Genomic DNA, 27259 nt, shown 5'->3' with positions numbered 1-27259 from the left:
CCAATCGCCTCCCCCCACCCCCCAGCCCTAAGCAACCACTAATCTACTTTCTGTCTCTACGGACTTGCCCATTCTGGACATCTCCTATAAATGTAATCATACAATATGCGGTCCTTTATGACTGGCTTCTTTCACTTAGCATACTGTTTTCAATATTCTTCCACGTTGTAGTATGTACCTCCTGCTTCTTTTTATGCCTGGTCATCTTTGCTTGGATAACAGACATTGTAAATTTTACCTGTTTAGGTGCTGGAGTTTTTATTATTATTACTATTATTATTATTCCTATAAATCTTCCTGACCTTTGTACTGAGTTACTTGGAGACAGCTTGATCTTGCATGGTATTCCTTTTATGATTTGTTAAGTGGGTCTGGAGCAGTACTAAGTCTAGGGCTAATTATTTCCCATGACTGAGGTAAAATCCTCCCGCGTATTCTATGCCCTGTGAATTATGAGTTTTTCCACTCTGGCTGGTGGGAGCAGGCACTATCCTCTGCCTGCGTTCCAGGCCCTGTTCCCTCTAATCCATTTGGTTGGCTCTTTCCCTGGCCTTGGGTAGTTTCCTCATTTGCATGCACTGATCAGTACTCAACTGACTCCTCAAGGTAGACCCTCTGCAGTTCTCTGTGGTGCTCTTTCTGTGCAGCTCTCTCCTGATATTCTGTCCTTTGAACTCTAGCTGCTCTTGTCTCTCTGGATTATCTCAACTTAGGGAGGCCACCAGGCTCTGCCTCAGTCTCCCTTTCCTGTGCCATAGCATAGAAACTCTCCAAGCGGTATGCTAGGGCAATTGTAGGGCTCACCTTGTTTCTCATTACTCAGGGATCACTGTCCTTCATTGCCTGATGTCTATGTCTTGAAAAACACTATTTCATGTATTTTCTCTGGCTTTTTTGGGGGGGAGAGGGGTGGGTTGTTTCATGTAAGAGGGCAAATTTGGGCCCTGTTACTCCATCTTGACTGAAAGTGCATGACTGAGGGGTTGTATTTGTGACACCTTTTGACAGTGAGACCAACAGAATTTGCCAATGATAATGGAGAAGAATCAAGCATGAAATATCTGCTCTTTGACTTGAGTGACAGACTGGGTGTTATGATACCATTGGTTCAGATGAGGGAGACAGCAGGGTTTGTGAGCCAGGGAAATTTGAGAGACTGAACATGTCAAATAGGACATAACATATGTGAGTCTGGTGTTCAGGAAAGAGGTCTAGGCTAGAGGCCTAAATTAGTGGATCTTCCAAATATTTGCAATAATTAAGGCTACAAGACAAGATGAAGTCACCTTTGTTGTTAGTGCCATCGAGTCAATTCTGACTCCTACTGACCCTGTGTATAGCAGAGCAGAACCCTGCCCAGCCTTTTTGCACCATCTTCTCATCTTTCGGCGCCATATCAGACAATCTCCATTGCTATTCTTAGGGTTTTCATTGACAATTTTTTTGGAAGTGGGTGGCCAGGTCCTTCTTCCTAGTCTGTCTTAGTCTGTAAGCTCCGCTGAAACCTGTCCACCATGGGTGACCCTGCTGGTATTTGAAATCCCAGTGGCATAGCTTTTCAGCATCACAGCAACATGAAGTGGACACAGTATGACAACCAACAGATGGGTGATGTGGTTCCCTGACGGGGACATGGGTGGGCGACAATGGTGATAGCACCAAATCTTAACCACTAGACCACCAGTCACCTAGGGAAGAATATTGGCTACAAAGTAAGGGGGACAGGATCATACCCAAAGATACTCCAATATTTGGAAACTGGATAAAATTGGAGGAGCAGCCAGAGATGTAGTAGAAAACCAAGAGAGTGAGAGCAAGAAACTGTGGAAAGTGCTGAGTGGTCACAGGAGAGGGTAGAGAAGTGACTGCTGGTTTGGCAAGATTATTATTCACCAGTGATCTGGTTAAGAGCAATCTCAGAGACATGGGAGTGACAGAAACCAAACTGAATTAAGTTAAATATGGTCTGGGACACAAGGAAGTAGAGACTGAAGAAAGCCAGAAGACTGGCTTTGCTGAGGGGCATAGCAATGGAGTCACGCCTAGGGCAGTATATGGGGCCAAAACTCAAAAGTAAATATGTCCATGGATGTTGACAACACAGTACTACGTGAAACAACCTAGATGGCCATCACTAGTGGAACAGCTGAACAATGCTACATTTATTCCACAGAATACCGAGAATCAGTTAAAAAGGATAAATTAAACTGATGTCCATTATATATTAATAATTGTGTGTGTGTGAGAGATTAGCCCTGTGCTAACATCTGCCAATCCTCCTCTTTTTTTGCTGAGGAAGACTGGCCCTGGGCTAACATCCGTGCCGGTCTTCCTCCACTTTATATGGGACGCCGCCACAGCATGGCTTGCCAAGCAGTGTGTCGGTGCACGCCCAGGATGTGAACCTGAGAACCCCGGGCCACCGCAGCAGAGCGCGCGCACTTAACCGCTTGCGCCACCAGGCCGCCCCATAATAATTTTTTTAAAACATCAAAACAATACTTGGAAAAAAGTAAAGGATGGGTGGATTGTATCAATGTCAATATTCTGAGTGTAATATTTTACTATAGTTTTACAATGTTACCTTTTGGGAAAACCGTTCAAGTACGTGGGATTTCTCTGTATTATTTCTCAAAACTACATGTGAATCCACAATTATCTCAAAATTTAAAGGCTGAATTAAAAAATATTTCCAGTATGTACATAACCGCGGTCATTTTTTCCCACAGTAAACATTTATACCTCTTGCCATTAAAAGACCATTTTTCATTTTGTAAATACAACAAAGTGGAGGCGGGGGTATTCCCTTCCCTGGCTTCCCCTGGCCAAGAAGATAGTCTCAGCTTTCAAGGACTCAAGGTCAGGCCCCGCTCCGAGGCTCCTCAGTCGCCTCTCTAGGAGTCTGGGAGGACTACGGATTGCTAACAGGGGAGGCCACTCTAGCCCACCTCGGAGGTCCAAGTCTTGTTAGCCCAGAAGGTTAACGCCTCTAGCTCTCCAAGGAGAACCGAGGTGAGGAATTCTCGGCTCTTTTCCGCTCAGCGCCGGGGAAGGTTCTCTCTCGCCCACCTGTCCTCGGTTCCCTCAGTCATGCCCTTGGGGAAACCCTCCGCCCTGTCAGGACGCTGGTATCCCTCGCGTTTGCCCCAAAGACACGGAACCTAGGCGAGGAGTGCTGCAGCCGGGTTTTCCGGCCTGGATGAGTCATTTCCGGTCACAGACTCCCTCCCCCGGAAGTGAGACCTGATGTAAACACCGGAGCCGGGCGTCAAGGCCCGCGAGGTCAGCAAGTCGGGCCGCGGGCGGCACCGAGAACCCGGGCTGAGATCGGGGACGCGTGGAGATCAGGTCAGTGCAGGCGGCGGGAGCTGGGGCATGATCCCAGAATTGGTTGGGGTCTGGGAGAGGGTGAGGGGTCTTTTGAGCAAGGATCTTGGTGGATGGGGGAATCTAGGACAGGGAACTTGAGTGGGTGCTGGTGTTGGAAGGAGTATGACAGCGGTCTTGGACATGAGGAAGTGGCGGGGGGCGGTGTGTGAGGCATCCCAGGGCAGGGTTCTTGGGTGGCGTGGGCCTTTGCAGTGGGGGGGGGGGTCCCAAAAAGGGGATCTTGGAAGGTGGAGCTGTCTAAAGAATGGGTCTTTGGGGAGTGGGGTGGTCTGGTGGAGGTGGTTCAGGGGGGAAGGTAGGAGATTTGGATCTTGGAGGATGGGGAGGGAGTGTGCCTGGGCAAAGGTCTTAGAGAAACAGGGGTTTGAAGTAAGTATGGGGGCTCTATGTCAGGAATCTTAGAGGGGTCTGGGGCAGGCGTCTTGGGGGGGTTGAGTTGTCCCAGGTAGGGGTTTTGGGAGGTGTGTGTCCTGGGAAAGGTTCTTGAAGGGGTAGGGGTGCCTTGGGGCAGCATCTTGGGGAGAGGATAGGGAGTCTGGAGGAGGAATCTTAGGGGGATGGGATTCCTGGAGGTAGCTCCAAGCCAGCCCATGTCAGAATCAGAGACAGCTGAGCGCATGGAAGGGGATGTCCCAGGGGTAGGGGATTTGGAGTGATAGGGGAAACCTGAGGTAGGGTCTGCAGGACATAAGGGCATCTGGGGGAGTGTTCAGTTGGCCTTGGTTGGGCAGAAGTTAGCTTGGCACGAGAAAGGGTTGTCCTGAGGTAGGCATGGGATCCTGAAGGGGTTGGGGGAAGCCTGTGAGGAGGGAAGTTGTGAGAGGGCTCTGGGTGGTGGAATAGGTTGGGAATGTCAGAAGGGCATAAGGAAAGGAGTTCCCGTCGGGGATGGACCAACCATGGCAGGTCTCAGGGTCAGGTCAGGGAGGTGAAGGAAGAAGTGGATATCCTAGCCCCCTTTCCCCACTTACTGACAGGTGGAGTTGGGTGCTAGGTCCAGGTGTGAAGATGACAAGTGGGTGGGGAGTGGTTCCAGGCCATGTTGGGCATTGGGGCCAGGATTGGCTGGGGGCGGGGAGGAGATATCACTGGGACACCGCATACCCCATTGCTTCCTGACAAGCAGTCAGTGAGGGTTGGGGAGTAAGGAGGAGGTGGGGGGTCCAGGTCAGGCTAGGCCTGGAACTGGGCCTAGTGTGAGAAGTTAGAGAGGTTGTTGGCCCTGCTGTTTAGGGTCTTGGGAGCTTAGAGTGTGGACCCCAGGGCTCTCCCTGTTTTTGTCTTCTTTGCAGTCCTGATAGCAGTGGGAGGAGGAAGAAGAAATCAGTTGGGGACTGGAGTTCTAGGACTCAGAGGGCATACTCTTTCCAACCCTACCCCCACTTGTTTCCAGGAAAGCAGTCCTGGACCATGACTCAGCAGCCACTTCGAGGAGTGACCAGCCTGCGTTTCAACCAAGACCAAAGTGAGAGAGGCTAGCACACCTGTATCCTTGTGGAAGGGAGGGAGAGAGAGAAAGGCCAGAGGTGGGTGTTGGGCCCCTAGCTTCCCACCTGGGCATCCTTTGAGGCAGTCCGGATTCCTCCCATCCCCCAGGCTGCTTTTGCTGTGCCATGGAGACAGGTGTGCGCATCTACAACGTGGAGCCATTGATGGAGAAAGGGCATCTGGGTGAGCCATCAGTGGGGGAGAGGCAATGGGCAGAAAGGACGGGCTGGGCATTGGCTCCCACCCCCACTGACATCCTGGTCCTTGTCCAGACCATGAGCAGGTGGGCAGCATGGGCCTGGTGGAAATGCTGCACCGCTCCAACCTGCTGGCCCTGGTGGGCGGTGGTAGCAGCCCCAAGTTCTCAGAGATCTCAGGTAAGTGCCCTCATCGCATCCCACCCTTGGCCCAGATTCCCTGGAATCCTGGCCTCCCCTAGGCACCCTGAGGCACTGGCAGATGAAGATATCAGAGTACCTCGGAGTCACACAGTGCGGCCTACAGCTTGGAAGTCATGGATCTTACAGCTAGAGAAGCGCTTGGTGTTTTGTCTTCATTTAACAAACATTAATTGAAAGCCTCCTGTATGCCATGTCCTTACCTATGGAGCACTTGCTATGAGCCTGGTACTGTTCTAAGCACTTTACATGTATTAACTCATTTAATCATCTCAGTAACTCTATGTAGTAGGAAGTATCACTATCCTCATTTTTACCAAGGCCCAGAGAGGTTAAGTGACTTATCCAAGGTCACACAACCAATAGCTTTTAAAATCTTCAAGCTGTCTCTCCAACACCCTCTTGCTTTGAGCCCCACTCACCATCTTGTTTTAAGAGTTTTTGTTGATCCCATTGGGACATGGCAAGAGACGCCCTAGGCGAGTCACAGAGCCCTAGGATTCCTCACAGAAATCTTCTAGGGGTATGGACTGAGACCATGGAGGCAGATAGTTACTGATGGGAAATTACAGGCCTGGGTGTGAGTCCCTACTTGGTTGCTGTTTGACTGTGAGGTTCTTGGCCAGATACTCAACCCCCTCAAGCCTCAGTTTCCTCTTTGTAAATGAGTATAACATTTCTAGAACCTGTTCTCTCAGGAATCACGTCCAAAAGTGCTCATGCTGTGTGAGGCTCACATTGGGTATTAGCGAAAGGTTGAGCAAGTGGGTTGAGGCCCCATGGGGAGTAGGGGTGGGTTTTGTGTCACCAGGGCTGCCCCTCACCCTAAACCTTGGCACCGACAACGCACCCACCTGCCCAGCAGTGCTGATCTGGGACGATGCCCGGGAGGGCAAGGACTCCAAGGACAAGCTGGTGCTGGAGTTCACCTTCACCAAGCCAGTGCTGGCTGTGCGCATGCGCCATGACAAGTGAGCCTGAGGAGGACTGGGGGCAGGTAGGAGGTCCCCACAGCAGGCGAGAGGCTTAGCCCCGCCTGTGCATCCTGCCCTCCCCTCATGGCCATCCTGTGTTGTGATGCCCACAGAATCGTGATCGTGCTGAGGAACCGCATCTATGTGTACTCCTTCCCTGACAATCCCCGAAAGCTGTTTGAGTTTGACACCCGGGACAACCCCAAGGGTGAGAGGACCCAGATATGCAGGTGTAAGGGCAGGAGGAAGTGAACGGGGCAGAGGGGCAAAAACGAGAGAACGGAAGGGGCACACACAGGGAAACTGGGAAAGAGGCAGGGAGAGAGGCTTGGCACAGAGATGCACAGAAGGGCTGAGAGATGCTCATATTCCCAGTCTATCCATCTTTCCATCCCTTAGCCGGTTCTCTCTCCCCACCCTCAACCTTGCCCCACCCCTGGGTGCCCCAGATAGCAGAGCAAAAACACCTAGTAAGGACATGAGTGCATATGTCAGGGATCCCTGGGCCTCCTAGAGGTGCCACAGCTGCATAGGGAGGAAGGGAATCTGCCTCGCTGGTGGGGAGCACAGCCGAGGGCAAGCCCCCTGAGGATTCTTTGGGTAACATGCATCATGGAAGGTCGAAGTCTGGCCCTTATCCAGCTCTGTCCATTCTGAAACCCTGCCTGGCCCCTGCCTCCCCTTCACCAGCCTACCCCCACTTCATCCTCACACCTTAGGGCTCTGTGACCTCTGCCCCAGCCTGGAGAAGCAACTGCTAGTGTTCCCAGGACACAAGTGTGGGAGTCTGCAACTTGTGGTGAGTCGTCCAGTGGGCAAAGAAGTGTAGGTGGGTGGGCTGGCTCCCCCTGTGGACCCTTGGCCCCTGCCCTCCACACTACCCCAAGCCCGAACTGCTCCTTCCACTGCAGGACCTGGCAAGCACAAAGCCCGGAACTTCATCTGCTCCATTTACCATCAATGCACATCAGAGCGATGTGGCCTGCGTGTCCCTGAACCAGCCAGGCACTGTAGTGGCCTCGGCCTCCCAGAAGGGCACCCTTATTCGCCTTTTTGACACGCAGTCCAAGGAGAAACTGGTGGAGCTGCGCAGAGGCACTGACCCCGCCACCCTCTACTGGTGAGCAGAGGGTATGTGTGGTGGGCTGGTGACCCCACACCATGTGACATGTGGGCATCCCTGCTGGTCTGTCTTCCAGCATCAACTTCAGCCATGACTCCTCCTTCCTGTGCGCTTCCAGTGATAAGGGTACGGTCCACATCTTTGCTCTCAAGGATACCCGCCTCAACCGCCGCTCCGCGTGAGTACTCCCTCTCCCACCCTGCTGCATCCCCATTCCCCTGCCCATGTACCACACCTGGGCTTAGCCAGTACTGCCTGCAGGCTGGCTCGCGTAGGCAAGGTGGGGCCTATGATTGGGCAGTACGTGGACTCTCAGTGGAGCCTGGCAAGCTTTACCGTGCCTGCTGAGTCAGCCTGCATCTGCGCCTTTGGTCGCAATACTTCCAAGAATGTCAACTCGGTCATTGGTGAGTAGGACTGGCCCTTGACTGGGGGTACTGCATGGGCAAAGCCCTGCAAGTTGGACCTGAAAGAATTTTAGGGCGTGGGAAGCCTGAGGGAGCTAGAATGGGTAGCTCAGCTCCATCATCAGTAAGTGGGATGGCAGGTGGGCAAAGGCCTGGAGGTAGACCCTATGCCATGGGACACCTGAGAGGACTGGAGTGTGTGGCTTCAGCAGCCTCTAACCTTTTACCAATCCTCTTCCTCTCTCCAGCCATCTGTGTAGATGGGACCTTCCACAAGTACGTCTTCACTCCTGATGGAAACTGCAACAGAGAGGCTTTTGATGTGTACCTTGACATCTGTGATGACGATGACTTTTAAGGACCCTGTAGGTTGTGCTAGGAACCTATGGTGGCATATTGCAAAGCCTTTGAGGGATTGGGAGTGCTGTGGAAGCCATCAGCCAGCAAGCATTAATGGGGCAAGCACCCGCTTTCTACTCAGCAGAGCAGTGCCTAAAAAGCTCATTTCCCCCAAGCACTTCTTGATGACTGTGTGCCCTTGAAGACTGTGGGCCCCTAGGGCCAGGCCAGGGACCCTGAGAAGGAAGCAGACCCCCTGAGGCTCCCAGCCTGGAGAAGACTGCTAGGGAACCAGAGGGAGTGCCCTAATCCAACCTGTGGGGATTTAAAAAAACTTCCCAGGAAGAGACGATCTCTGATGTAATGAATATGAATTAATAAAAGGCCCTTAATGGTATTTATGGCTGGACCTCGGGGGGGGGGGGGGGGGGGGGGGCCTGGAGGAGATGAGGCTGAAAAGGCCCTGCAGGAGTTTCCAGGAAAGGTGTGACCCTCTCAGACCCTGACAGGAAGGAAGTGGGAACCTGCTTGGGTCCCTCTGACAGTCCCCGTTGTCATCTCTCTGCATGTCCTCCAATGTCTGGCTACTGTGTGCATAAGCCAGCAGCACCACCCGCAATAGTCCCTGGTGGTGCCCCGCCCGGGAGTGGGTGGGAACTCCTTACACCGCGGCTGAGACTTGATTTCCCGGCAGCCCTTGCTGCCTTGCAGTTCTGGCGTCTTGTTAGCATTTCCGGTCACGTGCATTACTGCTCCTGCGCAGTCCACCTAGGTGGTTAGGGAAGCCTCTGTATGGCTCAGAGTCCGTTTCCCGGTGTACCCCGCGGTGGTGCGGGGTGTAACGGATGTTGTAGTCCGGCCGCTCTTGTGGCTGGTCCAGCTACATCCACCGGCAGGATGTCGGAGGTGCGGCTGCCCCCGCTACGCGCTCTGGACGACTTCGTTCTGGGGTCGGCGCGTCTGGCGGCCCCGGATCCGTGCGATCCGCAGCGGTGGTGCCACCGTGTTATCAACAACCTCCTCTACTACCAGACCAACTACCTTGTCTGCTTCGGCTTCGGTCTCGTTCTGGCCGGGTGAGGGAGGGAGGGAGGCGCCCGTTGGCCGGGGATGCCTGCAGGACATGGAGGGTAGACCCGCGGGATTTTGAGGACCGGGAGGGGTAACCTGAGGGGAGTGCAAGGCCTGGAAGAGCGAATTCAGTAGAGATGGAAAACCTAAGGGGCAAGGGAGGGAGGACTTGAAGGAAGTGGAACCCGGTTATGAGGAGGGCCTGGGGCTGGATAGAGCCTGGCTGAGGGGGCCCTGATGGGGATGGAGGGTCTGAAGGGAAGACCTGGGGAGGATGGACAAAGTATGGAACCAAAGGGGAAACTGTGGGCAGGGAGGTGGACCTGAAGAGAAGGAGGGTCTGAAAGTGGAACCTGAGTGTGCCTGGGAGGTGATGGGGCGATGTGAGTGATGGGGCCAGATTAAGGCGTCTCCGGATGATTTATGACGGGGGACAGGGGCGTGGTCAAGTTGAAGGGTGTGGAGGGTGGACTTGTGGAGGATCTGGGTTTGTAGGGGAGCCTGGATATGATTGGAATGCCCAGCAGCAGGTACCTGTTGGGAAACTTGAGCCAAGAGGGAGGACCCAGGCATGGAAGGCCCAAGACCAGAGAGGGATGGAGAACCTGGAGGAGGGACTTGGACAGGGTTGGAAGTTAAGAGTGGGACCGAAAGCCTGGAAGGGGTTCTAGCAATGATGGAGGGAGGAATATATAGGGAAATGGGAACCTGGAGGGCGAATTTGAAGGGGGAGGAAGCCTCAAAGGGGGTCTTCTAAGTACCCTGGGCCTGGGGACAGAAGGCCTGGAATCTGCAAGGGGTGGGCTCAAAGCGTGGGTTTGGGGGCAGGTTTGGGGGTGGGGGCGCTGGAGAGGGGCCCTGCCGGGTAGGGTCGGAAGGAAAGGGCGGGGAGCCCGAGGACCTAGCGGGATGGGAGGGCCTGAACCTGAAGCGGGAGATCTCAGGAAGATGGGACTGTACGATTGACAAGAAAGAAATGAGGGTCCACAGGGAAGTCCAGGGCTCCTGGAGCCGGAAGCCCTGGAGGGTGGACTTGTCGGAGACAGGGCTGGTGGGAGTATTTGCCAGGCTGGAGAGTCCAGCGAGATGGAACCAAAGCTCTTGGGGCCCAGGATCGGGTGGGCGGTGGTCCGGAAGGCTCGGAGGCCGGGCGGCCCTCTACCCACTGCCCGGCTAGCTTAGTTCCATTGTGCTCGCAGGTACATGCGCCCGTTGCACACCCTCCTAAGCGCGCTGGTAGTGGTGGTGGCCCTTGGCGTGCTGGTGTGGGCAGCTGAGACTCGCGCAGCCGTGCGCCGCTGCCGCCGCAGCCACCCTGCCGCTTGCTTGGCCGCGGTGCTTGCCGTCGGTCTCCTCGTTCTCTGGGCCGTAGGCGGCGCTGGGACCTTCCTGCTCAGCATCGCAGGGCCCGTGCTTGGTGAGTCTCACTATCCTGAGTTAGCCGGGAAAATGGCCAGCGCGTGCGCACGGCGCCAGGCCTGCCCTGCCCTGGTTCCCGGGCCAACAGGGGGCTGGGACACCCGGCGGGCGTGGCCACACCCCCTTTACAAAGCGCCTTCTGTGGCTTCGCTCCCCTCTTCTGGGAATGCCCTGCTTGCTACCGCCTTTCCAGGCCTCACTCTATATTAAGTGCCTTCCACCAGCCAAGTGCCCGTTACTGTGCACCCTTCCTAGGCACGCCCCTGTTGCAAAGCGAATTACTCGGCCACACTTTCAGGATTAGAGGCGTCCTGGCCACTGACCACTCCATGCCTGCCTGTGCTCCAGTTCCCTTCTGTGACCCCCACTGGCTAAAGGCTGATGTCCCATCTCACTGACCCCACTTCTCTCGGTATTGCCCATAGTGATCCTGGTGCACGCCTCGCTGCGCCTGCGCAACCTCAAGAACAAGATTGAGAACAAGATCGAAAGCATTGGTCTCAAGCGGACGCCAATGGGGCTGCTACTGGAGGCGCTGGGACAAGAGCAGGAGGCTGGGTCCTAGGGACCTGGGATCTGTACTCAAGACCTGGAGAGCGCCACCCCCACGCCGGGCTGTACCGCAGACCCAGAGCCCTTTCCCAGCCCTTAAAATAGGAGCCCCCTCCCCAGTTCAAAAAGCAGGACATCTGTGACCCTCCCCCCAGGTCCAAAACTGGGATATTCCTCATACCCAGCGCCCATTACCTAAAGGACCAGAGTCTTCCCCAGCCCTGAACTTGGGACCCAGAGCCACTGGCATCCAACCCACAGCTGGGGCTTGGAGACCAGAGCATCCATGGCCAACCTCAAACTCTGGACCTAGACACTCCCCCCACCCCAGTCTGGGACCCAGCCATCTCCCATGCTCAGCCCCAAAGCTGGGATCTGGGACCAAGGCATTCTCAAATCTTGAACCCTGAACCAAGGCTTTTCCAGACCCCACCGCAGCTTTGAACCCAGGTCAAGGCATTGCCAAATCTTGAACCCAGGACCCAAGTGTGTCCAGCTCCCATCTGGGCAGAGGATTCAGGTATCCTAACCTTGTTGAACCCTTGGTCCCAGGTGACTCCAACACTCACCAGTTCCACTTGCCTCCCTCCCTCTCTGCTTAGGGAGTCTTCCCCTCCCCCACCAAAGTTCCTCAGTGGTGAAGACCAAGGGGTGAGGTGGGGTGGGGGCTGCGTGTACCAGGAATGGGGCATATATATCAGTGTTGCTGCAACAATAAAGGCTGTTGCATCGTTCAAGCCAGTTTGGGCCTCCTAGGTGAAGTCTGCACGTTTCAATGGCCAGAAGTAGCCTTCTGCTTTTCTGTTCTACGTAAGACTCTTTTGACTGGGTCTCTCTCTGTCAAATGGCGTGGGCTGAAGGGGTGAGCTCTCAGTTCCTTCCTTGAACTTGTTACCTCTGGAGCAGCATTAACGCACAAGGTAGTTAAGGGCACAGAGTATTTCCTGCCATTTGTATTACTTAGGGCTCTTGTTGAGGGCTGGCTAGGAATTTGAAGGCAGACAGGCAAAGAATTTACCCCACATCACAAAGCAAGTAAAGCCAATGTGGATGACATTATCACAGGCTGTTTCCACAGTGTTATATTTTTTATAACATGGTGTTATAAAAATATATTATGTGGTCTTAACTATAGGTGTGGGCTCCCAAAGCAAGGCAGATAGAAGAGCAACACATGGGTTCAGTTTACACATTTATTATAGAAATCCCCTTCCAGTGTGGGTAGTGTCTTGGGCCCAGATCCACTGGTACAAAAAGAAAAGTTTAACACCAGGTAAAGGGGGCAGGGGAACCCCCAGCTCCAGAAAGTCACAGACAGGTATAGAAAACACAGCTTGTGTGGATTTGTTTAAAAAGTGGTGGATGGAAAGAAAGCCAAGGAAGACGTGACGTAGCCTGTGGCCAGACGTCACCTGAGGATTTTACTGGCATCTACCAGATGCCAGGTTCCACCACCGCAGCATCCCAGGACACAACACACCCGATGGCTCTGCCCTTTGGCCCTCCTGCGGGGCCTCCCGACTGGGGATAGTCAAGGCGGAGGCTGCCGCTGAAGGCTGTGCCATCTCACCCTGTGGGCAGAGGCAGTGGGCACAGACAGGCAGACAAGGCCTGGGGCTCCTTCAGGCACCCCCGGGGTTGGGAAAATGAACCCAAGCCCCCTACCCAGACTCCAGTCCTTCCAAATGTGGGCAGAGAGCCCACATCCCCAAGAACTGCCCTGGTGAGGAGTGGCAGGGAGTTCTGTTAACACGAGTCTCCTGGCTGCCCCAAACAGGGTCCTGAGACCCTATATGGTCCATTTTGTGGAGGAGTTCCTGAATGGAATAGGCTGGGCACAGGGACAGGAATGAACCCAACCAGGACGAGATCACAGTTTCCCTTTCATAAAACGTCTAGTGTTAGGGGAAGACAGTGAATACCTAAATCACAACTGTAAACAGAAATGGAGGAAGGGGCTTGGAGTCCCCATTACACCATCCCCCCTCTTTTAAGCTTGCTGAGGGCCCCCAGTTCCCAGCACAGTGTGAGAGGAGAAGCAGGGTGTCAGACACCTTCGTGGACCCGCGGGGAGCCAGGGGCCTTTGAAGATCAGGTTGGCGCCCCAGCCCAGGACCGAGAGCAACCACACCCCAGGGCTCAGCGAAGTTAGCTGTGTGCTCCCCCGACTGGAGTCATGCCCAGGCCAACAAGGGGCATATCAGAAGGTGTCAGACCAGTGTCCCCGGGGTCTGGGGGTCAGAACTGGAGGACTGCTCCCCCTCTAGCGTCAGGTCACTTAAACGAGCGCTCAGCTCCGGGGGGTACAGGAAGTCCGCGTAGTATCTTTAGAAGGGGTAGCAGGAATCCGGAGGACGGGGGGGAAGACAGAGAAGAGAGGAAAAGACGGACAAGACACAGAAAGAGAGGAAAAGAGGCTCGTTAAAGAGGCAGAGGCAGGCACAGGACAGCACCTTTAGGCTTGCAAGGGTAGGGCGCAGTGAAAAGAGGAAGAGAAAGGCGAGGCACATGGGATGTCCCTTCCTGCCAGCACCCTGGTTTCAAGGCTCATTTTCAGCTGACATGCACTGGTTGTTAAAATATCAAAATTCTTCTATAGCTTTGTAAAGAACTACTGCTACCATGGCCCAAGATACCCCTCCACCGAGACCCTGTGGACTAATGCAGCTCAGGCAGGGCCCAGGGACCCCAGGCCAAGGCTGCAGCTAGTTCTCTTGTGGTCCAAGTCATTAGCTATCATGACTAGCTTCTCCCTGGCCTGGATGCCTTTGCCATCTGCCTCAAGAGACCCCTACCCATCAGTAAAAGCACCCCCCATACCTGCCGGAGACAGGGGGCGCCGTGAAACTTCTTGAGTGTGAGAGCGGCGCCTGGCTGGGGGCCCCATACAGCGCCTGGCCCACCTCATAGCAGCGGGCATGGAGGAAGGGTGGGTGTTGCAGGCCCATGTGGGGGAGCACAGGCCGGCGCTGGGGCCCCGAGGCCAGTCCCGAGTTCCGGATGTACCAGTCCCGCAGCCCCTCCAGGGCAAGGTTCTTGTGGCCGCTGCGCTCCCCAGCCGGGGGAATACGGGTGGGTGGGGGCATCCACAGCAGAGGGTTTGGATGCACCTCTGGACCCTCGGCGGCCTCCAGGGGCAGGCCACAGGGCTTGGTGCGGGTGGCACGGGTGTGGGGGTCCTTGCTGCGGAGGAGGGGGCTGCTGCCGTCAGCTGCATACACAGGTGGTGGGCCTGAGAGCATGGCAAGGAGCCCATCCCGGCGGGAGAGGGCTCCCGGGACCTCGGCTGCAGGCAGCAGCTCCCCCCAGCCTGCCCCGCTGCCACCGCGGGGCAGGCCCCGGTCCAGGGAATAGTCCAAGAGGAAGTCCCCACACACAGGCGGGAGCCGGGGGGCCCCGCGGGAGGCAGGGGCCGCTGAGCTAGGCCGGGCAGCCCGGGGAGGGTCTGGGGGGCCTGTTGTGCGGGAGGAGAAGGCAGGGGTTGGTTGGGGGCGCTCATACAGCACCTCACTGCTCTTACAGACCGGGGGGCCAGTGGCAGGGGGAGCCAGAGGTGCAGGTGGGGAGCCAGCTCCCCCACAAGCTGCCCGGTCCACTAGCAGGGCCTCGGAGCTGTTGCTGCGGCGGGTGCGAGCTGCAAAGAGGGAGGTGCGGTCGGAGGCAGGGTCCACCCGCGGGAAGCCCATCTGGGAGTCCTGGCTGCCGGACCACTGGCGAGAATGGAGGCCTTCAGGTCTGGGGGTGCAGAGATGGGGGTGATGGGAGTAGGGTCAGAAATATCAGGCAGATGGGCTGAGTGTCCTCCCTACCCCACCTCCTCCTGAGCCTTCACTTCCACATCTCCAACAGTCGCCCAGGATTAGAAACTGTGTGTTTAAAGGTGTTGGGTAGTGCCATGTAAAGGGCAGAAGAGGTTCTTTCCCAGCCTGGGGGGCAGAGGGACTGAAAACGTATGGGAGGGCCTGGGGCTGTCAGCTCCAAGGGAGATGCAAGTGTGTGCAGGGCTGGAGAGGAAATGCCAGCAGAGGAGGGCCCAGCACAGGGCTCTTCCTAACACACCTGACCCCTCACCCCTGCTAAGGTACTTCTCATGGCTCCCACCTCTTCCACCGTGAGATCCTAATCCCTAGGCCTGGAATTCAAGACCCTTCCTGAACTCTCTGTGCCCCCATGTGTATGAACCATCCAAACTATCATCCCAACAGCCCCCATTCACAGGATGCAAGTGCCGTAAGGATGGGGACTTGGCTTTGTCCACAGCCTGGGAAAAGTGGGCACCTGGTAAGTATTGGTTTAAGAAGCAGTAGGGTACAGTGACTAAGAGCACAGACTCTAGACTTGAACTTGCCTGCGTTCAAATACCAGGTCTCTGGTTTACTAACAAGTCACTTAACCTTTCTGTGCTCAGTTTCCTCATCCATAAAATGGGAATAACAGTAGCACCTATCCCATAGGGATCTCATGACAATTAAATGAGTTGATACCATGTAAAGCCCTGATACCTAGCAGATGGCAGGCACTCAGTATATGTTAATCAGAACTTATTATGCCTACAGCGTCTTTCAGAGGCAGATATTATGATGTCCATTTCACAAATGAGGAGACAAAGATTCAGAGAAGGGAAATGACTTGTCTAAAACACACAGAAAAGCCCATACTCAAACTTTAGTGCTTCTGCCCCAAATTCCCACCCCCTTCTTCTCCACCAAGACAATTCCTATTCACCTTTCAAAGCCCAGCCTCTCACGTCCCACACCCTTTGATAATGCTCTCCCCAACACCCCCAGTTAGAGTTGTTGTCCCTCCTCTGGTCCTCAAACCCACCCTCACAGTCCACTTACTTGCAAAGCTGGGGGCCAGCGCCCCGGGTGAGGACAGGGGTGGCAGGCACACTTCGCCCCTCAAAACTGGAGGCACTCCTGGGCAGTGAGCGCGTGGGGCTAGACAGACACAAGCATGCCCAGGTGGGGGTCCAGGTTAGAGACCATACCCACCAGGAGGCCCTCCTGCCAGCCCAGGCTCAAGATCCCACTCCTGGCTCCTGGGGAAGGAGGGAGGGGCTCACCCTTACCTGGTGGGGCTGGCCACAGAGTTCCGCCGGCTCTTCAGATCCCCATAAAGATCTGACGGAGGTGGTTTCCACGGAGTTCGTCGCTCAGGGCTGCCCCCAGATACCGCCCGCAGCTGGTCCCAGGCCTTGGGTGGCGAGGGGCGCTCAGCCAGAGGGAAGCAGCCGCGAGGCTCCTCTGGGTGGAAGGGAGAACGTGGGGGAGAATTCAACGACAAGGTGCCAACAGGTTGTGGGCAAAGCAAAGGGCAGGGACTAGGGAGGCAGGGAGGGGCAGAGGGCTGGGCAGGGTTGAGCAGGCTGAGGAGGAGCTAAGGGATGAGGCAGGAACGGGGCCAGGCAGGGCAGGGTGAATCAAAGAAGACAAGGAACCCACATGAGAATGGGACGTGGCTGAGGAGGAGCTAAAGAGGGAGAGGCGGGGCTGAGCCCCAAAGGGCGGGTGGGTTTGGGGGATGGCGGTCCTCACCATTGTCATGGCTGGCCCCAGACTCTGAGAGGGAGCTGCTCTCCGAGTGCAGAACTACATCCTCTACAGGCGAGAGGGGGAGACCGGGGCGTATCAATGCAAGGCCTGGGTGCCAGACCCTTACCCCACTGGACGGTCTCGTCCCCACTCTGTTCACTTCCCAGAATCCGCCTTTACCTGAATCCAAGACCACCAGAGGCTTGGCTCCTCCCTGTCCTGGTGCCTCTCCGTCAGTTCCCAATGGCCTCACCCTTGCCCAGGAGCCAGTTTATCACAACTCCTCTTACTGGTCAAGTCCTTTAAGTTCTGCCTACCTCCCACTTTTCACTAGCTGTTCACCCACTCCACCCCTACCACATCCCCTAGCTAGTGCCCATTCTCCCACGTTCACTGGGGGGAGTTGAGGGGGCCTGGCTCACCTTGGCTGAGCTGAGCGAGGCGCGTGCCCAGGCAGACTCCCTGGGTGGTGATAACTGCCCCCGTGGACAGCGGCGGGAGCACTGGGAGGCCGAGGCGGGCCCGGACGTCCCCGAGCTGCTCCTCCAACTCATGCAGCCTCTGCAGCGCATCTGCCTGGACCTGGCGCCGGCGCCGGCGCTGCTCGGCGCTCAGCTCGGGGGCCAAGGCCAGGCGGCGGGCAGCTGCCGCAATCTGCTGCTGCACTGACACCTCACGCTCCAGGGCCTCAAGAGCCAGTTCCTGCGGGGCCCACCCGAGAGGGTGGGACAGGACCAAATGTTGGAAACGGCCAAGCACAAGGACCAGGCGGTGGCAGAGCTACACTGGAGGCGGGCCTGCTCTTCCTGGGGGCAGCCTATTCTGGGGTGGACCTTATTCCTTCTGGGGCCATGGTCTGCCTTAATTAGGAGCTGGGCCTATTCATCTTCCTGAGGGTGAGAGGCTTATCCAATGGTTAGGGACCACCATCCTCCCTCAGACCCGGGATCCACCTCCCTCCAGCCCAGTCCCTTCTCACCTTAGCCTCTCCTTCCCCTGGACGCAACCCCCACTCTGCCCACAGCTTCCTCCAGGCTCCTCCTCCTCTGGACCTGGCTCACCCCCATCTTGCTCTCCACACCCATCTGCTCACCTCAGCAGGGCACAAGGAGTGGTGTGCTGGGTTGGGGTGCAGTGGAGGGTAGGCTCGGGCTGCAGGGGGCCGCCGGCGGACCAACTGGGGCCGTTCACCTGGCTCCAGCGGGCACTCAGGGGGCAGCTGGCCAGTCAGCTCCTGGGGGCGAGGCAGGGGTCAGAGACTACCAAGGGTTAGTTGGAGGGATGGGGCAAAGCAGTAATGACCCCAGAAGCTAGAGAGTCCTACTAGGAGCCCAGTCCTGCTCAGCACCCATGCCTGTTCTTTCTCTTCCTCCTCCCAGTTCTCCACCAGGCAGGTGCGCAGCAGAGACGCTCAGCCCCTCAATGGCCCAAATCCCTGGGGCGGTAGGCACAGGAAGCAGGGAGATCTGCTTTGGAATCCAGAATTTCTTAGTTTTTAGAAAGGCGACACAGTCTAAGTACCTCATATTATATAACACTCCCTTCAGGACCAGGGGCTGCATGCTCTGAACTGCATTATTATTTCTGGCAAACTGTGGACATTCACACCAAGAGGAGAAAATCGAAACTATAACTCATCCCATGTCAGTTCAGGTCAGGTTTTACTGCCAAATTTTGGAAATAACTATTGTTTTTTTTTTGAGGTTTTTTGCATTTCAAATTGTTGATAGGGGATTGTGGGCCTGCACTGCCATATTTTATTGATTCTAAGACATCTAAGCTGAGCTTTGAGGAGCTAGAGGGTGACAGGGAATCTACAGGTCAGCACTGCCACTCCAGTGTACCTACCTAGGGGCCCCGGCTCCTCACCCCCCTACCGGACGCTCTTAGGGCCAGGCCTCACCGCCTCCTGGAGACACACTTTGCGTAGCTCCTGAAGTTTCAGGCTCAGGGCCTCCTGCAGGGCCCGCTGCCGGTCAAGCAGCCCCCGAAGACGCTCTGACTTCACTTGGGGGGCAGCCTCTACGAACAGGACAGCTGGATACAGAGGGAGCAAAGGTCAGTGGAGCAGCCAGGACATCCTGGAGCAGCTGTGAGGCCAGGGGCCAACCCTTCCCAAGAGGGCAGGTGGTGACTCAGAGCAGGGGAGGAGGCACCAGGAGGGGGAACCAGCCACCGACCTGAGGCATTGAAGGTGGGAGAGCTGATCAGCTGACCTTTGACTTCCATCCTGGTGCTGTCGAGAGGCCGGGGCTGATGGCTGGACAAGGCCTGGTAGTGATGCACACGAGCCATTAAGGAAGCACATGCCGCGATCCCTCAACCCCTACCCCTCCCCAGCTTCCCACACCCCAGCTGGGAATAAGGGGTACCCTGACCCCACCCACCTGCTTGACCTGCCCTCTCAGAATCTGCGTCAATGTCTGGACCCACTTGGCCCTGGTACCTTGGTTCCCTTCCCATTGAGTGGGAGCACAGCAAGTGGGAAGCTGGGTGGACTTACAACGCCTCCTCAGAGGCCCATGGGCCACCGTCAGGAGTCTTGCCTGGGTAGGGAGAATTAATGGTACAGATTCAACCAACTATAACAACAGTGGGCATTGATTAAGCACCTGGGGGCCTGGAACAGTTACCTTCTATACCACATTTAATCCTCACAACCATTCTGTGATGGCAGTTCTGTATTATTATTACCCCTACTCCAGAGATGAGGAGAGTAAGGCTCAGAAAAGTGAAGTAACCTGCCCATGGCTATGGATGTAGCCCGGGCCCGCCCCTCCGGTCCAACACTCTCCCTCACTAGAGCTGCTCCAACCCCGCCCCCATTCCTCATGAGCTCCCAGTCCCAGGCCTCAGGGCCTTTGCCCAGGCTGTGGCTGCTCTCTGCAGTGCTCTGTTCCCCACTCCAGCCCCTGGTTCTCACTTACACTCTGGGGCTTAAATGCCACTTCCAGAGGTGGGGCCCCACATTACGTCCCCTCACAACTGCTGTCCAACAAGAGACTGTGCCTCCCTCTTACATTCACGAGGACAGGAAACGTAGCTGTCCTGTTTTCATCAGTATCTCTGGCACTCCTAACACTTCTGTGCACACAGCAAGTGCTCAATGAATGTCTGCCGGGTGAATGAAAGAATGATGAGGGAGCTGAGCCAGGGATCAAGCCTAGATCTGTGAGTCTGTTATCCCAACTCCATCCTGTGGCCCTGGTGCAGCAGCAAGAGTGTTCACTTGGCCCCAGACCCCTCCAGCCCCTCTCAGCACCCCAACCTGTCCTGTGCCTAGGGAAGTCATCCAGCCCAGACTGTGAGCAGCAGTCCACAGCTGCAGATAACAAGTTGACTGCCTTCTGCCTCCTTCTCTGCCCCCAGATGACCTGGCTGAGCATGGAGCCTGCCTTGGCTGGCCGCCAGTCCTGCTCTCGTCCCATCCTCTGGAGTTTGCTCCCACCCTCCCACATCCTGCTCAGTCCCCAGCTGGGCAGCCAGGTGACATCATCTCCCGCCACCTGGCCTGACTTCAGTGGCAGGCGACTGGGAGGGCCTCACGAGGCTACAGAGGTCCTAGTTCCACCTACCTCAAAATCGCCAGCTTGTCATGACACGGTGGCCAGGTGTGGAGAAGACCCAGGCAACTTGAGGAGGCGTGGGTTCAAGCCCCTTCCCCATTTATACATTGGTGGGTGTGGCCAAGCTGCTAATATGGTGCCACCAGTTTCTCAGCAGTCCTCCCACCCACCCCATAGGGTCTGAACCACTCCCGCAAAGCAGTGGTACCCCATCCTCAACATCAGGGCTGGGGACCAGTCCTAAAGCCTTTGTGCAAGCCCAGACAGCAGCGGGGGTTTTGCAGAGGCGCTCACACGCCCACCCTCCAAGGTCAGACAGTGCCCAGCACGGCAGGGCTTCCTCAAGGTCCCAGCTCAGCCTCTGCCCTTGGCTCCTGGAGCTCCTTCTTCCCCAGCCCCTATTTGGGTTTGAGGAACTCTCGCAGGCCTCCCCAAACGTTCCTCCACCCCAACAGGAACCTCGACTCCACCCCAGTGGGCCCATTCACCAGGACTGGTCCCATATCCCACACTGGGCTGCCTTGAGCCTTCCTTCCCTGCGAGCTCATGGAACCCTGGAAGTCAACACGGGGTCCAGACCGGAACCCCGACTCCACCCTGTCAGCCTGACCTCGGGGACATAGCTAGGGCCTGAGTCATGGGGTCATTGGGCAGGCTAGACACAGGGTCAACGCCCCACACCCCTACACCCGGCTCCAAAATCTGCCTCCACTCACCTGCCCTCTGCACATTTGCCTTGGGGCCTGGGGCTGCCCCATCCCCACCCAGAGACGGTGAGAAGGGGGATCCCAGCAGCCCCCGCCCCAACACACCGCCACACCAGGCCCTGGGTCCCCCCACCCACTGGTGACCCCATGGCCCGGTCCGGTCCCATCCCCAGGATGGGCTGCAGCAGGAGAGCTGCAGAGGGCACCCCCCACACCCAGAGGCGGGCCCAGCAGGTTTTTCAGGTCTGCCCTTCTGACACCACAGCCGAGAAAGAAATTCCTGGCTGTAATGACTGTTTACAACCAAGACACCTCACCTGGGTGGTACCCCAACACCCTCAGTGGGACCCCCACTTCCACATACTGCCACCGTCGGAGCAAATACAAACTCCCAGCGTCTGGGACTGTTCCCCACACTGCCCTAGAGGCCACCCTGCCCCCACTCTAGGTGAACAGATGGGGGGCTGGCAGGCAGGTGCTGGGAAGTAGTTTCTCAATAGCCCAGTTTGGGCTTTCCTGGGAGACTAGGCACCGGGTTGAGGGAAGGCAGAGACTACTCCTGCAGGGGAGGAAGGAAGAGAGGAAGTGGCAGGGAGCGGAGGAAGGGGACTCTGGCTTCTCCTCTCCCCCATCCCTTCCCCTTGTCCATTTCTGGCAAGAAATTGGCTTCATGCCAGGAAAGGAAATTGGACATTTTGGCCTTCGCCCCTCTACTCAGGCCCTCCTTCCTCGCTGTACCTCTGGCACAGACCTGGCTCTCTCCCGCAGGGAACTTCAGTACACCCTATACCCTCCTCCCCCCCGGGCCCACTGTTCCCAGGTGCTCACCAATGCCAGAGAGGTGCTGTGGGGTGGCCTTGGGTACTTCAAAAAAATAGTTGTCTCGACCAGGCCCTGCTCCGGCTGGTAGTGGCAGTGAGCAGCGAGCGCAGTGGCGGATGCCTAGGCCGCCTCCCACTAGGCAATGGCCCAGCCTACCTGGCCAAGGACTGGGCAGGCCCATACCTTTTAACCCTTGCCTGTCTGCCACCAGGGCTCAGGCCACCCCTAGGGGCAGTCTCAGAGCCAGGTCCCCTCAGGGTGTCCAGCATGGCCAAGAACAGAGCCTGGACCTCCCCCCTCACCCCATACACCTACCAGAGGATCGAGGAAGAAGGGCTAACGGTCATGGAAATGGCAGCTGCCTCTGGTGCCACTCAAGTTCCCAGATCAGACCCAGCCCACCCAAGGGTACTACCTGGGCGCTGGGGGATGGAGATTTGGGGAGTTGCTAAGCACACAGGAGGTCTTGGGTGTAAATCAGGTGTGTGTCTCTTGGCAGCACACATCACATTCCTGAGGCCCCTACCCTTCCCTCCCAGGGCAAGACAGGGGTGGGAGAAGGTCTTAAAGCAATTCCCACCCTCACTGGGGTAATTGTTGCCCAAGTTGGGACAGAGGAGGTCAACTTTTCTAAGGAGAGACCGGGTCTCAAGACCCTACCACCTTCCGCAGCTCCAGAAGAAATCATCCTAGCGAACCAACAACACACGCATGTGCTTGAACCCCTCCCGATCCCTACAAACCTGGGAGAATGGCACAGACCCAGCTCCTCAGAGCCAGCTGGTAGATGTGGAAGCTGTGGCTCGGAGAGGTGAACAGGCCTGATTCTGATCACAGAGGCGCAAGAGCAGGCAGAATCAGAACTCGGGAGGCTGGGTCCTGGGTTGGAGGCCAACAGAGGCTACTCCTGCAAGGGAGAAGGAGTGGGAAAGGGGGCTCACGCTTCTTCACACCCGGGCTGGGTCTCCCCCATCTCCTCCAGCTCCCCGGGCATTTCTGGACCAGAGTCAAGGAAATCAAGGGCTCTGAGTCCCTATGATGTACTGTTTTCCCCACACCACCACCAGGGCTCTGGGCCTGCCCCAGCACACAGCACACAGCACACATCCTGCACTCCATTTGGGGCCATCTGCTCTGTGACCTCAGGGCCCAAGTCCAACCCAGGCCCCCGCAGCAGCCCACACTGTGATGTGAAAGAGCAGAGTGAGGAAAGCTCCCTCCCCGCTTGGCAGGTGGGCCAAACCTGGAGAGGAGCTCACTGTATCAGCAACGCCCATGCACACACTATTGCGGCCTCCCGCCACCCTGCCCACCTTTCTTCCTGGGTGTGAGACTTCCGGCATGGGACACAAAGGCCCCTTTCATCACCCCCCTTCTCCCCCCACTTCACTGCCTGGGGCTGGTGGAGGCGGCAGCCATAAGATGGGCAGCTGGGTGTTGATGGGGAGTGTCCTCCCAGCCACGGGCCTCTCCTGCCTCTTGCGGGACACCAAGGTTGTTGGAAAGAGGGGTGTTTATAAAATCAGAGCTGAAGAGGGACAAGCTGGCTGGCAATGAAGATTGAGTCTCAAGGCTTGTGGTTTCGGAGCCAATAGAGGCCAAACTAACTTTGGAAGGCATTTCAAAGTGCAAGGTAATTCACACCACATCATTAATGACTGTTAATAGCAACAATGATCAACTCATGCAGGTGGGCTGGTGCGGGAGTAAGGAGGGGAGAGCAAGTAACTGGGCCTCTTGGGCCAGGCAGACAGGTGGGGCAGAGTCACCCACACACATCATTGTCCTGGCCCACGACTTGTAACAGCTTAGAAGACAGCCAACCTCTAAGCCCAGGACCAGCCAGGACCTGAGCCTCGTGTGGCCTCATGTAGGGGTAGCAAATGTGGGTCAGGGATTCAACATAGCTCTGCCACTTACTGGCTGTGTAACTGCTTGGACAAGTCACTTAACCTCGCTGTGCCTCAACGTCCTCATCTGTAAAATGGGGGTGATGATAATAGTATGTACCTCACAGGGTTGTTGTGAGCACGACATGAGTTAACACATTTAAAGCTTGCTTAGGACTATGCCTGGCCTGCAGTAAATGCTCAATGTGTATTAACTTTCACGATTGCAAGTATTTCTCCATATGTGTGTGTATACATATATATATATTTTTTTTTTGAGACAGAGCTGGTATCCCCAGCCTCCAAACCCTCCCTACTTGCTACCCAGACATGGAACCCTCCCTACTCATCAAGCCAGACATATTTGAAACAGAGTTGTTTTCCCTCATTATCCAACTTCTCCCTACTGAACATCAAAAATGCAGGAACCAAATACATTCAGGTAAATTGTCTGAACTCTCTCTAGCCAAATACAGGAACTGAATCGATTTGGATACATTTTTGAGAAAGAAGTGGTATCCCTCACTCTCTGAGCTTTCCTTACTCACCACGCCAAATGCAGGAACCAAATCTATTTACACAAGACAGTACCCTTACTATCCCAACTCTTGCCACTGGAGCTCAGGAAAACGAGTAGATTTGAATACATTTTTGAGTTAGAGCCATTATCCTTCATTATCTGAACTCTCCCTACTCATTATGTAAAATGCAAAACCAAAATACCATCAGATAACTTGGTATTTTTCACTGTCTGAGCTACCTGAACTCTCCCTCTCAGAACTTGGGTACCAAATAGATTGTGACAGTGAGGGATGCTCATGTTGTTATTAATAGGTTTGGATAAATGTTTTAGATAAATGAGATGGGTCTGGAATCTCATTATTCAAACTCTCACTACTCTCTATGAGAAATGCAGGAACAAAACATAATTGAATAATATGTTACCTCCTCGTTCGAATTCTCTCTGTCCGTCCTCAGAATCAAGGAGATTCAGACAGTGAGAGAACCTCGTATTGTTGTTGTTGTTGTTGCCGCTACTGGATGGGCCTGATTCTTACACACAGTGACCACCCCCCACCCCCGCCCACAGATCTGTCCCACAGAGGTGGGATGGACTTAGCACCAAGATTTGTTTGCTTACTGCTGAGAGAGAGAGATAAACCCCTGCCCCCATCCCACCCCTACCAAGCCCTGAAGCTTCTAGCCTAGAATGGGTTTTTTTCCAGGCCAAGAAAGCAGGGATCATGCACCCAGGATCAAGACCAGGAGATGGGGGTAACAGGACCTAGAAGATTCACACATACCCCCGAGTCCCCTACCTCCACATATTTGCTCACCACGCCCCCTCCCTGACACGGGGCAGCCTCCAACCTAGCAAGGGTGGAAACATGACCTGGACCTCACGGACTCCCAGAGAGTCACTGAATAATTTAGGGTGTTCTTCCACACTCGGGGAGGGTGGGGGGCATAAGAACAGTTCCATGGCCTCCTGGGGCAGGGAGAGAAATGCAAGCTCTGTGTGAGATCACTGGGTGGGGGTGGGGGAAATCGCATGAAAACTCCCTCAGCCACACAGGGCCCACAGAGCTACTTGCTCTTGCTCATGCTAAGAGAAGCATTTGAAATGAACTTCAGAGATAATGGGAACAGCGGAACCTCCAAGTTCAGAGGCAGGGTATAAGGGGATCCCCGTCCTTCTGGGCTCAAAGGAGATGCAAAGTGGGTGTTGGGAAGGAGGGAGAGCTGAACAGGGTGGAGGGGTATGGTAAGGAGTAGGACAGGGGGGCCGGCCCTGTGGCTTAGCGGTTAAGTGCGCGCGCTCCACTGCTGGCGGCCCTGGTTTGGATCCCGGGCGCACACCAACGCACCGCTTCTCCGGCCATGCTGAGGCGGTGTCCCACATACAGCAACTAAGGAGGATGTGCAGCTATGACATACAACTATCTACTGGGGCTTTGGGGAAAAATAAATAAATAAAATTTTAAAAAAAAAGGAGTAGGACAGGGCCCTGGGGTTGGGACAAGATGAAGGGACAAGATAGGAAGGAGTGTAGGGGACAAGACAGAATCAGAGTCATTGTAGGATGGAGGTCAAGAGGCAGGACAGAGAAGGAGCCAGGACACTTCCCAGGGGATGGGATGGAGTGAGGTTCAGGACAAGCGTCAGAGAAAAAGTAGGGGACAGCAGAGGACAAAAGAGCAGGGCAAGGGTCAGGGCCAGCATAGAACAGTAGTCAGAAGACATGACCAGGAATAGGCCAAGACAGAGTTCAAGGGAGGGGATAGGGAAAAGAGCAGGTTCAGGATGGACGTAAGGAACAGGAAAAGTCAGGGACAGAATGAGGATAGAAATGAGGACAGCGATGGGACAAGAGAAGAGGGGGGAAATATCACAGAGCTGGGGGCAGAGACAGGGCAGGAGACAGGGAGACTGTCTAAAGGTGGTGAGCCAGGATAGAGATCAGGAGTCAGGAGGGGGGTGGGGGTGGGCGGGTTGTTAGCACAGAGTGGGATGAAAGTACAGAAGTCAGAGGTCAGGAATCAGGACAGACCTGGATCAGATTGGCATTAGGGTGCCAAGACACGACTGGAAGGGGTTCAGGGACTGGACAAGAGTTTAGGGAACAGACAGGTCAAGCACTGGGAGAGAAACTGGGGTGATAAGAACAAGGCAAGATGAGCATCAGAGATGGAACAGAATCAGGCAAAGATCTGTAGTCAGGCCAAGGATCCTGAGAACAGAACTGGATGGGGTTTGGGGTGAGGACTGGGTTTAGGAGGACAAAACAGGGGTTGAGGATCACACCAGTCCAGAATATGGTTAGATCACAGGTGAGACCGGAGGTCCTGGGGCCAAGACTGGCGCCGGAGTTCAAGGTTAAAAAAAGAGGTAGTCAGGTCAGGCAGGGGTCGCGAGTGAGACCACGGGGTCAAAGGTCGCGGGTGCGCGCGCAGGTACATCCCCCGCCGGCGTTTCCGGGCCCTCACCCCGCCCTGTCTCCTCCCTTCTTCCCCGGGCGGGCGTTACTCACCTAGGGTCCTCGCCGCGCGGTGTAGGCGGGGTCGGTATGGGCCGGGAGGGGTGATGGGCGCGCCCCTCCCTCGCTGCCTCCCGCTCGTCCCCTGGCTCGCGCCTACTCCGCCCTGTCCGTGGGCCGCGTTGGGCCGCGCGACTGTTAGCCTTGGGGGCCAGACGGGGGCGCGGGGAGGGTGGGAGAGGAGGGCCGGCTCGGCCGCGGGCGGTGGACCCCCGCCCCCACCTTCAACTCGGGTCCGTCCGCTCCCGGCGGCACCGCCACCTCCGCCGCTGAGCGCGAGCCTGGGGTGGGGGGTGAGGAGGGGACGGGGGGTGGGGCGCGAGACCACAGCAGCGGCGGAGACCAAGTGCGCAGGCGCCAGTTCGGGTCTTCGATTTTTCCTGCCCTGGGAGCGCCAGGAGTGAACCAGCTGGGAACGCGTGCGCACACGCTTTCTCGAGGGCGGCAGAGCTCTCCCCTACTGAGGCCACGCCCCCTCAGTGATCAGACCGGCGCCCCTCAGCCCAAGTCACCCCCCAAGCACTACCCCGAACTGCCTTGAAT

General features: G+C 56.0%; 3 protein-coding genes across 12 annotated transcripts; 2 read left to right on the top strand and 1 right to left on the bottom strand.

Annotated features, from left to right (window-relative positions):
- Window positions 1-3064: 3064 nt before the first annotated feature.
- On the top strand, window positions 3065-8516 carry WDR45 (WD repeat domain 45). 5 transcript variants are annotated; one of them, XM_058535847.1, is made up of 11 exons: window positions 3065-3348; window positions 4683-4855; window positions 4987-5061; window positions 5151-5255; window positions 6139-6247; window positions 6364-6458; window positions 6970-7049; window positions 7162-7370; window positions 7450-7551; window positions 7635-7780; window positions 8029-8516. In XM_058535847.1, exons 2-11 carry the CDS (start codon window positions 4801-4803, stop codon window positions 8136-8138), a joined length of 1086 nt encoding a protein of 361 aa, XP_058391830.1. In that variant the 5' UTR covers window positions 3065-3348; window positions 4683-4800; the 3' UTR covers window positions 8139-8516. The 5 variants fall into 5 exon arrangements, with proteins under 5 accessions (XP_058391830.1, XP_058391829.1, XP_058391831.1 ...); XM_058535846.1 differs by having other exon boundaries at window positions 3066-3348; window positions 4784-4855; XM_058535848.1 differs by having other exon boundaries at window positions 3068-3348; window positions 4784-4855; window positions 6142-6247.
- Window positions 8517-8941: 425 nt separating this feature from the next.
- Window positions 8942-11902, top strand: PRAF2 (PRA1 domain family member 2). The gene is made up of 3 exons (XM_058535844.1): window positions 8942-9195; window positions 10390-10607; window positions 11035-11902. The coding sequence occupies exons 1-3, from the start codon at window positions 9017-9019 to the stop codon at window positions 11172-11174; spliced, it is 537 nt and encodes a 178-aa protein (XP_058391827.1). The 5' UTR covers window positions 8942-9016; the 3' UTR covers window positions 11175-11902.
- Window positions 11903-12340: 438 nt separating this feature from the next.
- On the bottom strand, window positions 12341-27081 carry CCDC120 (coiled-coil domain containing 120). 6 transcript variants are annotated; one of them, XM_058535843.1, is made up of 11 exons: window positions 26711-27080; window positions 19096-19241; window positions 18876-18966; window positions 18599-18732; window positions 17789-17929; window positions 17118-17397; window positions 16699-16761; window positions 16233-16407; window positions 16003-16101; window positions 13982-14896; window positions 12341-13486 (listed from the first exon to the last, which is right to left on the bottom strand). In XM_058535843.1, the coding sequence occupies exons 2-11, from the start codon at window positions 19156-19158 to the stop codon at window positions 13372-13374; spliced, it is 2076 nt and encodes a 691-aa protein (XP_058391826.1). In that variant the 5' UTR covers window positions 19159-19241; window positions 26711-27080; the 3' UTR covers window positions 12341-13371. The 6 variants fall into 6 exon arrangements, with proteins under 6 accessions (XP_058391826.1, XP_058391822.1, XP_058391825.1 ...); XM_058535839.1 differs by adding an exon at window positions 22534-22697 and having other exon boundaries at window positions 12341-14896; window positions 19083-19241; window positions 26711-27079; XM_058535842.1 differs by having other exon boundaries at window positions 12341-14896; window positions 18912-18966; window positions 19083-19241; window positions 26711-27081.
- Window positions 27082-27259: the final 178 nt, after the last annotated feature.

Source organism: Diceros bicornis, chromosome X, assembly GCF_020826845.1.
Source record: "Diceros bicornis minor isolate mBicDic1 chromosome X, mDicBic1.mat.cur, whole genome shotgun sequence".
In the NCBI taxonomy this organism is placed as follows: domain Eukaryota; kingdom Metazoa; phylum Chordata; class Mammalia; order Perissodactyla; family Rhinocerotidae; genus Diceros; species Diceros bicornis.
The sequence above is the reverse complement of the archived record's forward strand: the minus strand, read 5'-3'. Positions and strand labels throughout refer to the sequence as shown.

What these genes read in the sequence shown, in the direction of transcription:
- WDR45 (XM_058535845.1), top strand. Translation starts at nt 5,835, where the DNA reads ATGGGAAATTACAGGCCTGGGTGTGAGTCCCTACTTGGTTGCTGTTTG. An exon ending in CACCCGGGACAACCCCAAGG is followed by an intron (nt 6,459 to 6,969) that starts GTGAGAGGACCC and finishes CTCACACCTTAG; the next exon opens with GGCTCTGTGACCTCTGCCCC. An exon ending in GTGGGAGTCTGCAACTTGTG is followed by an intron (nt 7,050 to 7,161) that starts GTGAGTCGTCCA and finishes CTTCCACTGCAG; the next exon opens with GACCTGGCAAGCACAAAGCC.
- PRAF2 (XM_058535844.1), top strand. Translation starts at nt 9,017, where the DNA reads ATGTCGGAGGTGCGGCTGCCCCCGCTACGCGCTCTGGACGACTTCGTT. An exon ending in TTCGGTCTCGTTCTGGCCGG is followed by an intron (nt 9,196 to 10,389) that starts GTGAGGGAGGGA and finishes TTGTGCTCGCAG; the next exon opens with GTACATGCGCCCGTTGCACA. An exon ending in CATCGCAGGGCCCGTGCTTG is followed by an intron (nt 10,608 to 11,034) that starts GTGAGTCTCACT and finishes TATTGCCCATAG; the next exon opens with TGATCCTGGTGCACGCCTCG.
- CCDC120 (XM_058535843.1), bottom strand. Translation starts at nt 19,158, where the DNA reads ATGGGAAGGGAACCAAGGTACCAGGGCCAAGTGGGTCCAGACATTGAC. An exon ending in TTGACGCAGATTCTGAGAGG is followed by an intron (nt 18,967 to 19,095) that starts GCAGGTCAAGCA and finishes CATCACTACCAG; the next exon opens with GCCTTGTCCAGCCATCAGCC. An exon ending in ACTCCTTGTGCCCTGCTGAG is followed by an intron (nt 17,398 to 17,788) that starts GTGAGCAGATGG and finishes TGGGCCCCGCAG; the next exon opens with GAACTGGCTCTTGAGGCCCT.